At 42.3% G+C, this 17,026-nt stretch overlaps 1 protein-coding gene across 1 annotated transcript in view; it reads right to left on the bottom strand.

Moving 5' to 3' along the window:
• Positions 1–16,706, bottom strand: part of LOC125483985 (parkin coregulated gene protein homolog) — a 116,153-nt gene extending 99,447 nt beyond the window's left edge. Inside the window, exons 1-2 of the mRNA XM_048600944.1 lie at positions 16,556–16,706; positions 12,112–12,261 (exon numbers count right to left, since the gene is read on the bottom strand). Coding sequence (XP_048456901.1) covers positions 12,112–12,261; positions 16,556–16,706 — 301 coding nt within the window. The remainder of the gene's footprint in view (positions 1–12,111; positions 12,262–16,555) is intronic.
• Between the last annotated feature and the right edge of the window lie 320 nt (positions 16,707–17,026).

Here is a 17,026-nt window from a genome sequence, read left to right on the forward strand (position 1 = left end):
CTGGACAGACATGGGAGCCAAGGCACCTTTGATTGCCCTCACTTTACTTCCTGCACACAGTCAGGAAGTTCCACCAATACCTTTATGGATGAAAATTTGTGATAATTATGGACCACAAACCCCTACTTGGTCTGCTTAAAGAGGACAAGGCAATGCCATCCATAACTTTGGACTGTATTCAGTGGTGGGCTCTAATACTGAGTGCTTATAACTACAAGTTGGAACACCGTCCGAGAGGCTGAGATGCAAACGCAAAAGTCGCCTCCCATTAGCAGGTTGCAGACTTACCCTCAATGGATGATAATAAATTTTCCGGATACACTTTCAGTCACAGCTGACAATATCAGACTATCAGACTGTGGATGCAGAAAAATCCAATCCTTTCAAAACTGAAACAGCTGGTGGTGATGGGGGGAACCAAAAGGCCATCACAACTATAATTGAGACCTTTTTGGACCAGAAGAGGTCAGCTTAGCGTGGAGGACGCATATTGTTATGAGTGGCAAAAGTGATTGCAATGAGCGAAGGTTGCTGTCAAAAACTGGCTGAACTCCAACATCCAGGGGTTTCCAAAATGGAGATGTTGGTGAAACATTATGACTGGTGGATGCAGACATAGCCACACTGGTGAGGCAGTATTCAGAGTGCCAACAAGGATAGAAATTACTGACAGCAGCTCCCCCAAATCCATGGCTTTGGCAGGTAGACATTGAACTCAATTGCACATCAACTACACAGGTCCTTTCATGGGTCCAATGTTCTTAATCATTGTAGGTGCCCATTTGTAGTGGTTGGACATGAATTCGTCAAACATGGGGACGACGATAGAAAAACTGCACGTCATTTTCAATACACGGAGTCCTGGAAGTGTTGGTCACAGATAACAGGCCATTGTTTACCAGCAGGAACATTTGTTATTTCTTAAAGTCAAATAGGATTTGACATATAAGGACAGCTCCATACACCCATGGCAGGGGTAACCTGGCAGAAAGAGCAGTCCAACTTTGAAGGCTGGCTTGAAGAAACAGCCTACAGCCTCACAAGATACCGAATTGTTAATCTGGTTCAATCGGGGAGCCCTGACTAACATATAAAAAGGGGAGTGTCAGAGATGCCACACTCTGGTAGTTGACTCTGAACGAGGCAGTACTAAAGTCAAGGATCGTTCCTATGGAAATAAAGGAACTTAGTGATGGATACCGGCTCCTGTGGAGTTACACTCACTGGATATCCTGGAATTTGCCAGCATCCCCTGCACATGCGCTATCTTTAAAAGCTGTTGAACACTGGACAAACACTGTCAGTTAAGAACTACATGGTCCCTGCATGGTTCCTGATGTTTGCCCTAGGCATGGTGCACGGGGGAAACTGGTGCCCTGTTTTGTGGGCCAGGACCTGAAGGCTCTGCTGAATGAATTGGTGCACTGGTGGGATTTCCTCTTCCCCCAGGACCAGCAGTAGAATTCTTGATACCCGACCATGCCAATTTGGCCCAAGGTTCCCACCTATGTTAAAGAAGTCTCAGTTGTCTGGAGGGATGCTCAGTACTGCAGGAGGTAGTTTAATGCCCTTCTCTACACCTCTAGGGTAGGTGCCATCATCTTCTCTCCGATACCTCACACTCTATGCCCCACCAATGTTCATCGTCAACCACTTTCACCATTGTCCGCAACATCTTCTCCATTCTTCCTCAACCATCCACCCCCTCCCCAACACTACTACCCTGCATAATCTCTGTTCTGCCTAATTACTTGCTTAACCCCCCTTTCCACATGTGACAACAGCAATAGATTACTTTTGACTTTCATAATATCTCTGTTTTATATGAGGAAACAAACCATAATACGAGTCAAAATGGTAGTGTGCTGCCCTTCATTCAGCTCTTCAACCCTTTTGAGGAGGATCCTGACTCTGACCGTCCCAAGTGGGGCCTGAACTAGAATTGCAGATTGCCCATGACTGAATCCCTGAGTGGAAACTATTCCCCTTGGCTTGACTGAGGCCTGCTGACAACTATGACAAGTTTCCTGACTTTGTGTCTGTGCTAAGTGGCACAGTAAGACAGCAGCAATACAGGCCTGATATCTATGACTGGGGGAGTAAAGCAGAAAAAGGAAAGCAATGAGAAGGTTGGGATGCAGTGAACATAGGAGAAGGATAAAAGTGATCTATCACTATGAAAGTGAGCAAATACCCCAGAAATGCAGCCTGGTCCCTGGTCCAGTTCATTAGCTGGGTGCATGCCCCTGAATGCATAGTGTCCTTGCTGCAGCAATACAATGACAGTTGACAGTGCAGCCTGAGGTGCAGTGTTGAAGGACAGAAGTGTCTTGTAAGTGGATCAGAGATAAGCCATGAGGTTTCTTACAACCTGTTGGATGCCAGTACCTGTGGACGTGCATGTGGCCAGTGCTCATGGAGCGTACCTCAAGATATTGGTGCCCAGTTTCTATCATGGAGGTGGAATAAACAGCAAGCTAAATCCACCAGGTGCTCGCTTAGGTATCCTTGTTGAATTTGCCCAGCATATTCATGGGATGTGGATTTTGCTGCCTGGGCCAGCATTTATTTTCCACCCTTATTTGCCCTTTAGATGGTGGTGGTGAGCTGCTTTCTTGAATCACGGCAGTTCATGTGTTGTAGATAGACACACAATGCCGTTAAGGAGGAATTTCCAGGAGTTCAATCCAGTCATGCTGATGGAATGAAACCATATTTTCAAGTTGCTAGCATTCACACATACCTGCTGCTCTTGTCCTTCTAGATGGAAATGGCTGTGCGTTTGGGAGGTGTTGTCTAAGGAGCCTTGGTAAATTTTCTGCAGTAAATGTTGTAAATAGTACACACTGCTGCAACTGAGTGCCAGCGGTGGAGGGAGTGAACGTTTGTGGTTCTCTTGCCAATCAAAAAGGTGCTTTGACTTGGATGGTGTCAAATTTCTTGAGTGTTGTTGGAGCTGCATTCGCCTAGGCAAGTGATGGGTATTCTATCACACTCCCGACTTGCACCTTGTTGACGGTGGACAGGCTTTGGGGATTCAAAATGTGCAGAATTCCTGGCCTTTGACCTGTTCTCATAGCCATTGTATTTAAACAGCTAGTTCAGTTCAGTTTCTGGTCAATGGTAACCCCTAGGATGTTAATCATGGAGGATTCAGTGATGGTAACACCATTGAATGTCAAGGGGCAATAGTTAGATTTTTCTTTTGTTGGAGATGGTCATTGCCTATCATTTGTGTGGCATAAATGTTACTTGTCATTTTTCAACCCAAGCCTGGATATTGCCAAGTCTTGCTGCATTTGGATATTGACTGTTTCAGTACCTCCGGAGTCATTAATGATGCTGAACATTTGCAATTATCAGTTTTCAGCCCCATTTTTCATCTTATGATGGAAGAAAGGTCATTTATGAAGTAGTTGAAAATGTTTGGTAAAATGGAAGGATGAATATTAATGCAATGAGTTCTGGTGGTTACAAAGCCGTTTGACAAGCAACAATGACTGCAAATTGGCATCTTGCTGCTGCACAGTGAGAATTTTGCCACATCTCTTGTGAAAAGCATAAAAGATGGAGTGAGATGATCTGACATTGAGCTAGGCCTCACCACACTTATTGCCCAATTCTGCCACACATCTTGCCACAGTCCACATTGCTTGAACTTCTACAAGATCCTACCCTATGATTTGAATTTCTTATCCTTGTTTTAAAACCGTTAAACATGGGTGTCAGGAAAGGGTGGACAGGCTTTGGGACCATGAAGGACTAATACATGAGGGACCAATAACCAGGATTCTAGGGGACCTGTTTTCATCAGGTTTACAGAAGGGCCTATTGTGCTCAAGTCATGAGCTGCAGGCCAGAGGCAAGAGCTGCTCCAGGGCCTATGTCTTGAGTTCCATCGCTGCTCCATTGCCGCCACTTTCTGTAACTTTCTCTAGCCTACATTTTCCAAAACCTCAGCATTTATCTATTCTGGCCTCATGCCCATCCCTGACCTTCATTGCTTCATCTTTGGGAACTGCTTCAGCTACATGGACTAATCAATTCTGGAATCTGCTCTCCATTCATCTCTTCACCTCACTATTTCAGCTCTCCTCTTGTAAGACACTCCTTAAGCCTATCTCATGGGCCAACATTTTTGTCACTTTCCTAATATCTGCTTATCTATGGCTTGGTGTGAAATTGGGACTACCTCCATTTCTCATCACTTTTATCCACCTGATCACAGCCAGAACATCTCCAGCACAGGGTTTTATTCTTTTCCCATCCTATTACCTCTGGAGTCTCCCAAAGTGTCTCCTTGATTTCTCATCTTCTTCATCCACAATCTGCCTCATTGAGACATAATCTATTGACCTTGACTAGTTTGCAAAAGTCTAACATCCTCACCAACTCATGCCTTACAGCCAGTGTCCCAGGTACCACTATCACTATCCCTGGTTACGTCCTTTTGGGCAGCAGGAAAATCCATCAGAGGTGGTGGCACAGTGGTATTCAGTTAGAAAGAAGTTGCTCTGGGAATCCTAACATTGATTCTTGGGCAAGGACTTCCTGTTGATTACCGCTACTGCCCTCCCTCAACTAGTGATTCAGTTCTCCTCCACATTGAAGATCATTTGGAGGAAGTAAGGGCTATGTACTATGGGCTTTTACGTCTATCAGCACAGAACGGCTTGGAAGCACCACCACTCACCAAGCTGATGGAATCCTGAACAACATATTTTCCAGTCTAGGCTTGCATCAAATGCATCAGTTCATAGCAATGTAGGTAGGAATGATTATCACATTGTCCTTGTGAAGAGGAAATCCCATCTACCATCATGCTAAATGGGATTCAAATAGATCTAGCAGCTCAAAACTGGGTATCCATGAAGTGCAATGGGACTTAAATAGCAGAATTGTATTTACCCACAATCTGTAACCTAATGGTCCAGCATAACCACCATTACCATCAAGTCAAAGGATCAACAGTGGTCCAATGAAGAGACCAAGAGCGCCTGCAAGGTGCACCACCACTTAGTGGAACTACAACACAGGAGTACACATTAAATACAGAAGCAGAATGTGATAGGCAGAGTATTGAATCAGATCTGCAACGTCTCGTTATGAATCGTCATGGGCAATAAAAAAAACTAACAGGAAGACAAAGCTTCAAAAATATCTCCATTCTTAATGAGGGGGGAGCCCATCACATCAATGCAAAAGACAAAGTTGAAGCATTTGTAACAATTTTCAGCCAGAAGTGTCAAGTGGAAGATCTGCCTTAGCCTCCTCCTGAGCTCCCGAGCATCATGGATAGCAATCTTTAGCCAATTCAATTCATTGCATATGATAATAAAAAAATACACTACAAAGACTATGGGAACACCTTGAAAGAAATCTTGTGGCGCAGAATTAACAATAACCCTAACCAAGTTGTTCTTATGTAGCTACATCTGGAATATTGCTTAGGTATGTTCTACACATAAGAAGCAGGAAAAATTTAAGTCAATTAGTTACAGTTCTACAGGACAGGGGGGTGGACACCTGCCTAATCAGCCTGGATCAGGAGATGATCTTTGACAGGATATTGCACAAGTGGGATGTTCTCTCCAACATGGGCTTTGGGTAGAGAATCTGCAATTGGATCTGACTGCTCTACACCAACATCGTTATCACAATCTCAATCAATGAGTGTGAATCAGAAAGTTTCCCAATCAGATCCAGAGTCAGGCCGGGCTGCCCATTCTCTCCTGCCTTGTTTGTGTGTTGTATTCTGAGTCCATCAGGAAGGATGTAAGCCTGAGAGGGGTGACTATTCCAGGCAGCCGAGGCCAGCAGGTCAAAGCCTCCCTCTACATGGATGATGTCACCGTTTTCTGCTCAGATCTGCTGTCAGTGTGCAGACTATGAGCATTTGCAACCAGTTCAAACTGGTCTCGGGAGCCAAGTTAAATGGAGGCAAGAATGAGGCCATGTTCTTTGGGAACTGGGCTGACCGATCCTTCATTCCCTTCACCGTCAGGACAGATTACCTGAAGGTGCTGGGAATATGGTTCAGAGGGGCTGGAGCATGCACAAAATCGTGGGAGTAGCACATTACTAAAGTGAAGCAGAAACTGGTCTTCTGGGAGCATCACTTCTCTCCATTGCAGGGAAAACCTGGTCATCAGGTGTGGGCGCTCTCTCTCCGTTGTTGAATGTGGCACAGGTCTGGCCCATTCCCTGAAACTGCGCTGTTTCAGTCACCCGAGCCATCTTCCATTTCATCTGGAAGCCTAAGATAGACAGGGTCTGCAGGAACTCCATGTACGAAACTCTGGATAAGGGGAGGAAGAACATTGCCAACGTTGCTGTCATCTTGATGGCCACCTTTTTGTGCAGCTGCACCAAGTTGCATGTAGACCCTCAGTACACAAACACCAAGCATCCCTACCTACTGAAATCCTACCTGTCTCCAGTGTTGCGAAGGACGGGACTGGCCTTGCTGCCGTGGGATGCTCCAAGTTGTGAGACTGTTCCAGCTTACCTGTCCTTCTTGGAGAAATTTGCAAAGAAAAACACCTTTGACCACCAGTCTATCAGGAAGTGGTCAGAATACAGCGTCCTTGAGACACTGAGGGGAAAGGAGAGGGTGGGTCCTATCGCATGGTTCCCTGAGCAGACTGTTAAAGTCATCTGGCAGAACGCCTTATCACCAGAACTTTGTAACAAGCACCAAGACATCACTTGGCTGGTGTTGAGATCCTTTACAAACGCCCGGTCGGTCTGCACCACACACACTACCCTCAAAGTAGCTGCGGGGTGGGGTTGAGACTGTCACACATCTCCTTCTTGAATATGCCTTTGCAAAAGAAGTCTGCAGGAAGATGCAGTGGTTTGTGTCAAGGTTTGTCCCAAGCAGCTCCATGGCGCAAGACTCTGTGCTCTACGGTCCCCAGGATGCTCACTGAGACAAACATCAACTGCACTTAGCAGACCATCAACTCGGTGAAAGACGCTGTTTGGTTTGCCTGAAACATGTTGGTCTTCCAGAACAAGGAGTTGACCCTAACTGAGTGTTGCAGACTGGCACATTCCAAGATCCAGGACTACATGCTGAGGGACATACTAAAGCTTGGGCAGCTGCTGCCAAAGCGCAGTGGGGAAAGAGCACTGTCTGAGGTTTTCCTGCTGAAGGCAAATGGGGGTCTGTTCAGTTAGTGGACCCTACTAGTGCATCAAATATATGTGAGTATTCTATGTGTAAGAGAGGACTTTGGTTTTTTTTTGGATAGAGTCAAAGTCTAATGTTTTGTTTATTTATTTGATGTGCAACTGTACAGAACCAAACTGTTTTTGTGACAATGTACATACACAAAGAATTTTTTTGTGAGGAAAGTATATTTCTGAAAAAAATTACAGTTCCATTAGTGTCCCTTTAATCATCAGCAAAGTGATGGATAGTGTCATCAACAATGCTGTCAAGCAATACTTACACAGCAGTGACCTGCTCTCTACTGCTGAGTTTGGGGTCCATCAGTGCCACTTGGCTCCTTACCTTTTATAGCCTTTCTGCAAATATGGACAAAAGAGCTGAACTCAGGTAAGTAGTTCCAAGGACTTCCATTATAAGATTGAAGTGGGGATGTTCTCTAATAAATGCACAAAGTCTAGCATATTCATCACTCCTCAGATACTTGGACCATCCCTGACAATCTATTGATAAGATCTGGAAAACATTCAGACTTGGCCTGATAAGTGGCAAGTAACAGTGATGCCAACACAAATGACAACAATGACCATTTCTAATGGGACAGAGTCCAACCATCTCCCCATGACGTTCAATGTCATTACCATCACTGAAAACCACACTATTAATTTAGCTTACCATTAATCTGAAGCTGAACTGGGGCTGCTATATAAATAATTTATCTACAAGAGCAGGTCAGAGGCTGGAAATTCTGAGGTAAAAAAACTCAACTCCTGGCTTTGAAAACCCACAATTTATAAGCCTCTAATCAGGAATGTGACAAAATAATCTCCACTTGTCTGGATAAGCTTCAAAAGCACTTACAAAGCTTGACACCATGCAGGATGAAACAGTCTGCTTAAATGGCACCCCACACCAACCTAAATATTCTCTCCACCACCCATGCACATTGGCAACAGTGTGTACTCCAGATAGGATTCAATCAAGGTTCCTTTGATAGTACCTTCCAAATCTATGACCTCTAGCACAACGAAAGGAGACCCATGGGAACAGCACAATCTGCAAATTACCCTTCAAATCACTATATTGGAACTATTTAGCTGTTCCTCAGTGTTGTTGAGTCAAAATCCTAGAATTCCCTCCCTTAGAGTCCTGTGTAATACTTACTTACACCACATGGACTAAATTGATTCAAGGAGGAAGCTCACCACCAGCTTCTCGAGGACAATTAGGCAACAAATAGAGTCATAGAGTCAGAGAGAGGTACAGCAGGAAATAGACTCTTCAGTCCAACTCGTCCATGCTGACCAGATATCCTTGATAAATCTAGTCCCCATTTGCCAGCATTTGGCCCATATCCCACTGAACACTTCCTATTCATATACCCATCCAAATGCCTTTTAAATGTTGTAATTCTACCAGCCTCCACCACTTTCTCTGGCAGCTCATTCCATACACGCACCACAGTCTGCATGAAAAAGTTGTCCCTTAGGTTCCTTTTAAGTCTTTCCCCTCTCACCTTAAGCCTATGCCTTCTAGTTTTCGACTGCCCCCACGCTGGGGAAAAGACCTTGTCTATTTACCCTATCCATGACCCTCATGATTTTAGAAACCTCTATAAGATCACCCGTCAGCCTCTGAAGCTCCAGGGAAAATAGCCCCAGCGTACTCAGCCTCTCCCTACAGCTCAAAACTTTCAACCCTGACAACATCAGGTAATTTTTTTCTGAGCCCTTTCAAGTTTCACAAATTCCTTCCTATAGCAGGGAGATCAAAAATTCACACAGTATTTCAAAAGTGACAAATGTCTTGTACAGCCGCCACATTACACCCCAACTCCTATACTCAATGCACTGACCAATAAAAACAAGCATACCAAATGCCTTCTTCACTATCCTATCTACCTGCAACTCCACTTTCAAGGAACTAAGAACCTGCATTCCAAGGTCTCTTTGTTCAGCAACACACCTTAGGATCTTACCATTAAGTGTATAAGTCCTGCCCTGATTTGCCTCTCCAAAATGCAGCACCTCACATTCATCTAAATTAAACTCCATCTGCCACTCCTTGGCCAATTGGCCCATCTGATCAAGATCACGTTGTACTCTAAGGCTTTGTTGTCGACTTACACCTCCAATTTTGGTCTCATATGCAAACTTACTAAACATACCTTCTATGTTCCCATCCAAATCATTTATATAAATGACGAAAAGCAGCGGACCTAGCCCCAATCCTTGAGGTACAACACTGGTCACAGGCCTCCAGTCTGAAAAGCAACCCTCTACCACCCGCCTCTGTCTTCTGCGTTTGAGCCAGTTCTATATCCAAATAGCTAGTTTCCCCGTATTCCATGTGATCTAACCTTGCTAACCAGTCTACTGTGAGGAACCTTGTCAAACACCTTACTGAAGTCCATGTAAATCACATCCACTGCTCTGCCTTCATCAATCCTCTTCATTACTTATTCAAAAAACTCAATTAAGTTAGTGAGACACCATTTCCCACGCAGAAAGGCATGTTGTCTATCCTTAATCAGTCCTTGTCTTTCCAAATACATGTAAATCCTGTCCCTCAGGATTCTCTCCAACAACCTGCCCATCACCAATGTCAGGCTCATCGGTCTATAGTTCCCTGGCTTTTCCTTACCACCTTTCTTAGATAGTGGTAGCACGTTAGCCAACCTCTAGTTTTTCGGCACCTCACCTGTGGCTATTGATGATATAAATATTTCAGCAAGGGGCCCAGCAATCATTTCCCTAGCTTCCCACAGAGTTCTAGTGTACACTGATTAGGTCCCGGGGATTTATCCACCTTTATGCGTTTTAAGCCATCCAGCACTTCCTCCTCTGTAATATGGATTGGCTTTGTCAGCAATGCACATCAGTGTTAGATAAGCAGCAGTTTCCTCCACAAGCATTGGGATGACCAAGATCATCACCTTGCCATCAAATCTCTTCCCTTACATCAATTACATGCCCCAATCCAGCAACTGTCTCAAGTTGAATTAGACAACTCAAAATTTTATTGAACCACAAGCTGAACTTTCAGAACTAAATCCTCTCTAACAGTAAGACTGCTTACTTCAAGCTCAGAAACATCACCTACCAATGTATCACATGGCTGAAGTTCCTATTCACACATTGCTGTCCTCAGTAAACTTCAGCTCATTCAAATTTTTATTGCCTCTAATCCAGCCCTTATCCAAATGTGCATCATAGCCCCCAGTGGGGGCACAAGACAAGATTTTGTGGTTGTAAGCTCAGAGTCAACAATGGAGCTGAATTCTGACAGTAGCAAGGCCTCTTCAAATCCTTTTGTTTATGTTCCTCCATTTCTGCTCTGCTGTGTTTCTTTTTGTCTAAACTTTAGTGATCAAATCTTCAACTGCTTATCCCTAAACTTCGCAGTATTCCTTTCTAAATTTTCCACCTCTGCACTCCCATCTTCCTCACAGCCTTCCTTAAAGTCAAAATTTTGATGAAGCTTCCTCTGTCACTCATTTTTTGGACCTTTTTTTCTTGTTCAATTATATTTTTGTAAAGTGTCTTTGCAGTCTGTTTGCATTAAGAGTACTATAGTTGTTGTGAAGATGATTGTATCCTGACAGATTTTGAAAGGTATTAAACACCGTTTAATAGGTGAATGCTCTTAAATATTTCAAAACTGTGACTAGTAATGCAGATTTTTTGCAGATTGCCATGTCATAAAACCTAGGTTAGCTTCAAGATTTTCACTCTTTCCTGTAACACATCATTTTCAAGGCAAAAATTCATTTCAGTCTTAACTGACAGTTGGTAGCTTTGTAATCTACTCTCCATGTAGCCCGCTAGTTCAAATCAAACTATTAAGAAGCCTGTAATTTCAGTGTTTCTTTTCAAAGTTGACAGAAAATTCTTTGGGACTTATGTAAATTGTGAGGTGAAATTGATATTGATTAAAACTTTTGAAAATTGTTTTGAATCCAAATGATAATTAAAAACAAATACAAAATCTCCTGCATGTGTGAATGATCCACACCAACTGCAGGCAGTGAAAAATACATAAGATATTGCTGAAGTTGGTAATAGTACATTTAAACAGTTACATAGCATTGCAATACGAAACAACATTGTTGAACTGAGAGCATCAACTAGAAATACATCTGTGCTATTTTTGCACAAACTAAAACTGGTGACAAATTTAACACCATTTCTGCCAATGCATGCTGATATTGAGGTATAATGAACTGGGAAACATGGAAGAGTTCTGTCCAAAGTATGTGTAGCTCTGCATAATCGTAATGCTGCAGACTCCAACCTGACGAAAAGTCACTTGGGTGGAAGGCTATGCAATGCCTATGAAACTGTATCTCAGCAGATCAAAAAGCTTTAGAAGAGGTGGAGTGAAAGGTGAGATTTAGAAAAAGATAAAGAATAATGTAGTAATACTGAGAAAGTCATTGAATTTGCCATTGGTGTCTGGGATGATCAGGAAAGATTGTGGTCCTTAGTTAAACTACGAAAATTAATTTAAAAGGAAAACAAAAGGAATAATTGTGAATAAGTAGTAGCTTAGAAAGGATCTAAAAATGGGAAGATTTAACAAAAGTTTACATTGTTGCACGTCCTTGCTCTGGTGTGTGGCATGAATCGTACAGTTTTAGTCACTAACGTACTTAGGTTCTCCTACCCCAATTTGAATCTAACTTACATGGTGGTATTGGGGAAAGGGAAGTGTAGGAAACGTCCATCCAACTTAAGTCTACTCTATTTTTGTGTTGATTACCTGTTTTTGTATTGCATAGATTAGTGAGTTACTTGTGCTTCACATGGTTGTGGATATGTTCAGGTAATAGATTTTAATTATCATTATCACAGAAAATACTTCTATGCATATTTCCCTTCAGGATATCGCTATTAGGAGAGAGAAAAGTGGGGTGAAATGTCTTCCTGATGACTTACCATTTACATTCTTGAAGATATTCAAGACGGGGAGGATTTGACGGTAATAAGGCACCAGGGCCTCACCCACCATGTCAGCTGACACAACCAGGTGCTGGAGCACTTTCAACGTGGTGCAAATGATTTGCTTGTTCCGAGTGTTGAGTGCATCTGCAGGGACAGAACAGGAGACAGAGGAGAATGATGGCTTTCTGTGAAAAGGAAACTTTAACAGATAAATTTAATTAAATGATTCGCTGCTGGGTATTGCAAGTAGGCCTTTATTAGCAGAGCTCTGAAAAATTCCAAAGATGGATTGCAGCGCTGATGTTATAAAACACTGCCTTGTCCTGACTGTTATTTGTTCCCACAATTTGCGCTGACTCCTCACTAACCCCCAAGAATACAGTTCATTTATTCATTTTGCAGACTGCTCACTGCTTCATCCAAAACACAGCATGTACCATAGGGCCAGTGGAACTGTGCTAATGTGCAATGTTCCACGACAACAGATACTCTCTCATCAAACAATTGGGCATCTATATTTTGAGCTTATTACTAAGAAATCATTGAAGGCAGCTCAATGAATAAATTCTGGAAATCATAGTTTTTTGGACAAAGAGGCAAATGTTTGCAAGTAATTCTGTAGGCCCTCATTAATGATGAACAAACACATTAACATGCAAACTAGTTTTTGTATCGCCTCCTAAGATATCTATGTAGCAACACATGATTATTCCCTTTTGTACCGATGGCCTTTATAAACATCTTCTGTTGCCTTTGTTTGACAATAATCTCACTTTTGTGAATAAGAGACTAAATGACCTTTTGTTTTGGGAACAAGTTGGCTTTTTTAAAGGTAAGTATAATGTCTTTCTATAAGTAACACCTCCAGATCCATCCCTCCCCCTGAATTCCTTAGCTTGAGAACAGCTTACATAGAGACATTCTGATTAGACTTTGAACAAATACTTGATACAGTGAACAATGCTGTCATTTAAGACGTCAAAACATATAAACACCAGTATTACAAAAGATACATTAAATTTTGAAACAATGGATTTTGTTACAAATTGCTACATTTCTGTATACATTTGAAAAACACTCCTTTGATTATTGCTGGTACAATAGGTTACTGACCTTTCCAATAATCTCAGTGATGAAACCATGAATAAAACAGTAACTTACTTGTAACAAACTGTACTGGATGGTGTTAGGAAGAAATATCTATAACTTAAAGGTTTCTCGTATTGTTTGTAAAGATATACACAGTATCATAAAACCTGTCACTACATAATCATATTTTATTTAAAGTAAAATAATTTTGTTCATTGCAAAGATTAAAAAATTCTGTGAAATTTTAGATGTAAAATTCAAAATACTGAGGTTTTATTTTAACCCTATCCCACTAGAAACTGGGTAAAGGCGACTTTTAGAATACTGTGTGCAATTCTGGTCACCCCGCTTTAGGAAGAATGTTGTGAAACTTGAAAGGATTCAGGAAAGATTTACAAGGATTGGAGGGTTTGAGCTATAGGGAGAAGCTGGAAAGGCTGAATAGGCTGGGGCTACTTTCCCTTAATTGTCGGAGGCTGAGGGGTGACCTTATTGAGGCTTATAAAATCATGCGGGGCATGGATAGGGTAAAAAGACAAGGTCTTTTCCCTGGGGTGATAGAGTCCAAAACCAGAGGGCATAGGTTTAAGGTGAGAGGGAAAAGATTTAAAAGGGATCTAAGGGGCAACTTTTTCATGCGGAGTGTGGTGCATGTATGGAATGAGCTACCAGAGAAGTGGTGGAGGCTGGTATAATTACAACATTTAAAAGGCATCTGAATGGGTATATGAATAGGAAGGGTTGAGAGGGAAATGGGCCAAATGCTGGCAAACGGGACTAGATTTATCTTGGATATCTAGAAGGCATGGATGAGTTGATCTGAAGGGTCTGTTTCTGTGCTGTGCATCTCTATGACTCTAATTGGGAAATTAAAAGACATTTTTGCCCTGCTTATAATTTGGGTGTTTCTCAATGTTACAAATCCTAATTTACAAGGTGCTACAGGCAGATGAGACACCCACCTAAATAAAAAAAAGGCCTCATGAATTTATGCAAATCGAGTGCTATAATGTCAATTTAACTGGGGCCAGCCTAAACATGTGTTTTTTAGGCAGATTGAAGATTTGCACATAATGTTCTCCAAGAAATATGTGAGACTTTCCTTTGTCATGTCCTGGAGTCACTGCCATGAGTGAGTTTCCTCCCCTACTATTCCACATGTTCACCCAAACAAAATCAGCATCCTGATCTCTAGAACTAAGGTCAAATCTAAATATTGCACTGATGTCACCTTTGATTAACAATACTACTTCTTGACTTTTACTCAGACTCCTGTTCTTCTTGAATATCATAAACATCTCAATATTCAATATCTTAGACACAAACTTTGTCATCGTGAAACCACATCTCTATAAAAGTTATCTGATCATATTTACTTACCACAGTGTGGGTTATTAATTTTCAAAATTTTGTTATGAATGCTACGAATATTCACATACAAAGCCTTTAGTCTTGTCTGTTTGTCGTTTTTGTAAATCTAGTCTTGTATATTGGTGTATTCTTAGGTTTATTCTCTCTGTCCCATCGCGACGTTCTTTGATCTTCATTTGCTCTCATGCCTTGACTCTACCCCATGATGTGCTACATATATTCAAGTTTGATCCTTCATCACCACTGTTTAGTTTAAAACCCTCTCTTCTTCCCTGTTTATGTGGTTTATAACCAGTATAGTGCAGTGGTTCAATGGTTAGCACTGCTGCCTCCTGGTGCCAGGGACCTGGGTTCAATTCCACCCTCAGGTGATTGTCCTTGTAGATTTTGGACATTCTCCCTGTGTATGTGTGGGTTTCCAATGGGTATTCCAGCTTCCTCCCACAGTCCAAAGATGTGCAGGTTAGGTGAATTAGCTATATTAAATTGCCCATAGCATTGGGGGATGTGCAAACTAGTTGGATTAGTCATGGGAAATGTAGAGATAAGATAAGGGTATGTGTCTGGGTGGGATGCTCCCCGGAGGGTCTGTGTGGATTTGATGGGTCAAATGGCCTGCTTCCACACTGTAGGGATTCTATGGTTTACTAGGACACTGGCACATCTCAACAGTACAGCTGCCTCTTTCCCCATTAATGATGCTAGTGCCCCATGAACCAAAACTCATTTCTCTCACACTGTATTTGAGTCATGTATTCATTCCACTAATTTTATGTACCCTCTGTCAACTGGCATGTGGCCCAGGTTTATTACCCTTGAGGTTCTGCTCCTTACATTAAGCACATCCTTTTTCCTAGTCCTGCCTGTGTTGTTGGTATTTACATGGACCATGACAACAGGATTCCAAGTTCCTGTACAGCCTGAGCTAATGGTGCAATCCTTGGCACCAGATTTGCAACAAAGCCTTGTGGACTTATGCTCTTGGCTGCACAAAATGGTGTCAATCCCACTGACTATACAATCATTGCATTCAATTTGCTAACACCTCCTTTGGACACCTAAAGATGAGAGTCTTACATGACCATGTGATCCATGCTGATACCAAATCCTTGTGCATAAGGCTGTCATCCTTCCAACTCTTCTATATGGCTGCAAAACTTGGACTATGTACAGACACTACCTCAAGACCCTAGAGAAATACCACCAACACTGTTTGAGATGGGTAAGATCATGAGAACCTGGAACAGGAATAGGTATCTGGCCCTTTAAGCCCACTCCACCATTCAATAAGATCATGGCTGATCTTTTTGTGGTCTCAGCTCCACTTACCCAAACTCTCACCATCACCCTTAATTCCTTTACTGTTCAAACAATTGTCTATCTGAGCTTTAAAAATATTCAATGAGGAAACCTCAACTACTTCACTGGGCAGTGAATTCCACAGATCCACAACTCTTTTGGTGAAGAAGTTTGTCAATTCAGTCCTAAATCTGCTTCTCCTAACTTTGCGGCTATGCCCTCTTGTTCTAGTTTCACCCGCCAGTGGAAACAACCTCTGTGCTTCCTTTTTATCTATTCCCTTTGTAATTTCATCTGTTTCTATAAGATGGCCCCTCATTCTTCTAAATTCCAATGTATACACTCCCAGTCTACTCAGTCTCTCCTCAAAAGCCAACCCTCTGAACTCCGGAATCAACCTAGTGGATTTCCTCTGCATCCCCTCCAGTGCCAGTACATCCTTTCTCTAGTAATGAGATCAAAACTGCACACAGTACTCTAGGTGTGGCCTCACCAGCACCCTATACAGCAGTAACATAACCTCCCTGCTTTCAATCTCAATCCCTCTAGCAGTGAAGGACAAAAATCCATTTTCCTTCTTAATTACCTGTTGCACCTGCTAACCAACCTTCTGTGATTCATACCAAGTCCCTCTGCACAGCAGCATGCTGCAATTTTTTTACCATTCCAATAATAGTACTTTTTACTGTTACTCCTACCAAAATGGATGACATCACATTGTCCAAATCAGCTGGGAGGACAGGTGTACTAACATCGCCATCCTTGAAGCAGCGAATTGCACCAGCGTTGAGGTCATGATTGTCTGAAACCAACTCTGCTGGGCTGGGCATGTCCTTAGGATACCTGAGTTCTGATTGCCAAAGCAAATCTTCTTTGCCCTGTTCAATGAAGGCACTCAAATGAGAGGACAAAGGAAGCATTTCTCCCTGAAGGCTTCCCTTGAGAAATGCAATATAGTTGTTAATGTATGGAAAACCCTCATTCAGAAGAAACTGACTTGGAGGAAACTCCTGTATGAATGAACACATTTCTTTGAGAACACCCATTAGCAGGAGAAAGTTTGGAGAAGGAATTAGAGAAAGGAGACCAAAAACCACTTCCACGAGTTGGAAACACATGTAAAAGAGATGTGCTTCTAGGGTCAGGCTCA

Source organism: Rhincodon typus, chromosome 9, assembly GCF_021869965.1.
Source record: "Rhincodon typus isolate 14 chromosome 9, sRhiTyp1.1, whole genome shotgun sequence".
In the NCBI taxonomy this organism is placed as follows: domain Eukaryota; kingdom Metazoa; phylum Chordata; class Chondrichthyes; order Orectolobiformes; family Rhincodontidae; genus Rhincodon; species Rhincodon typus.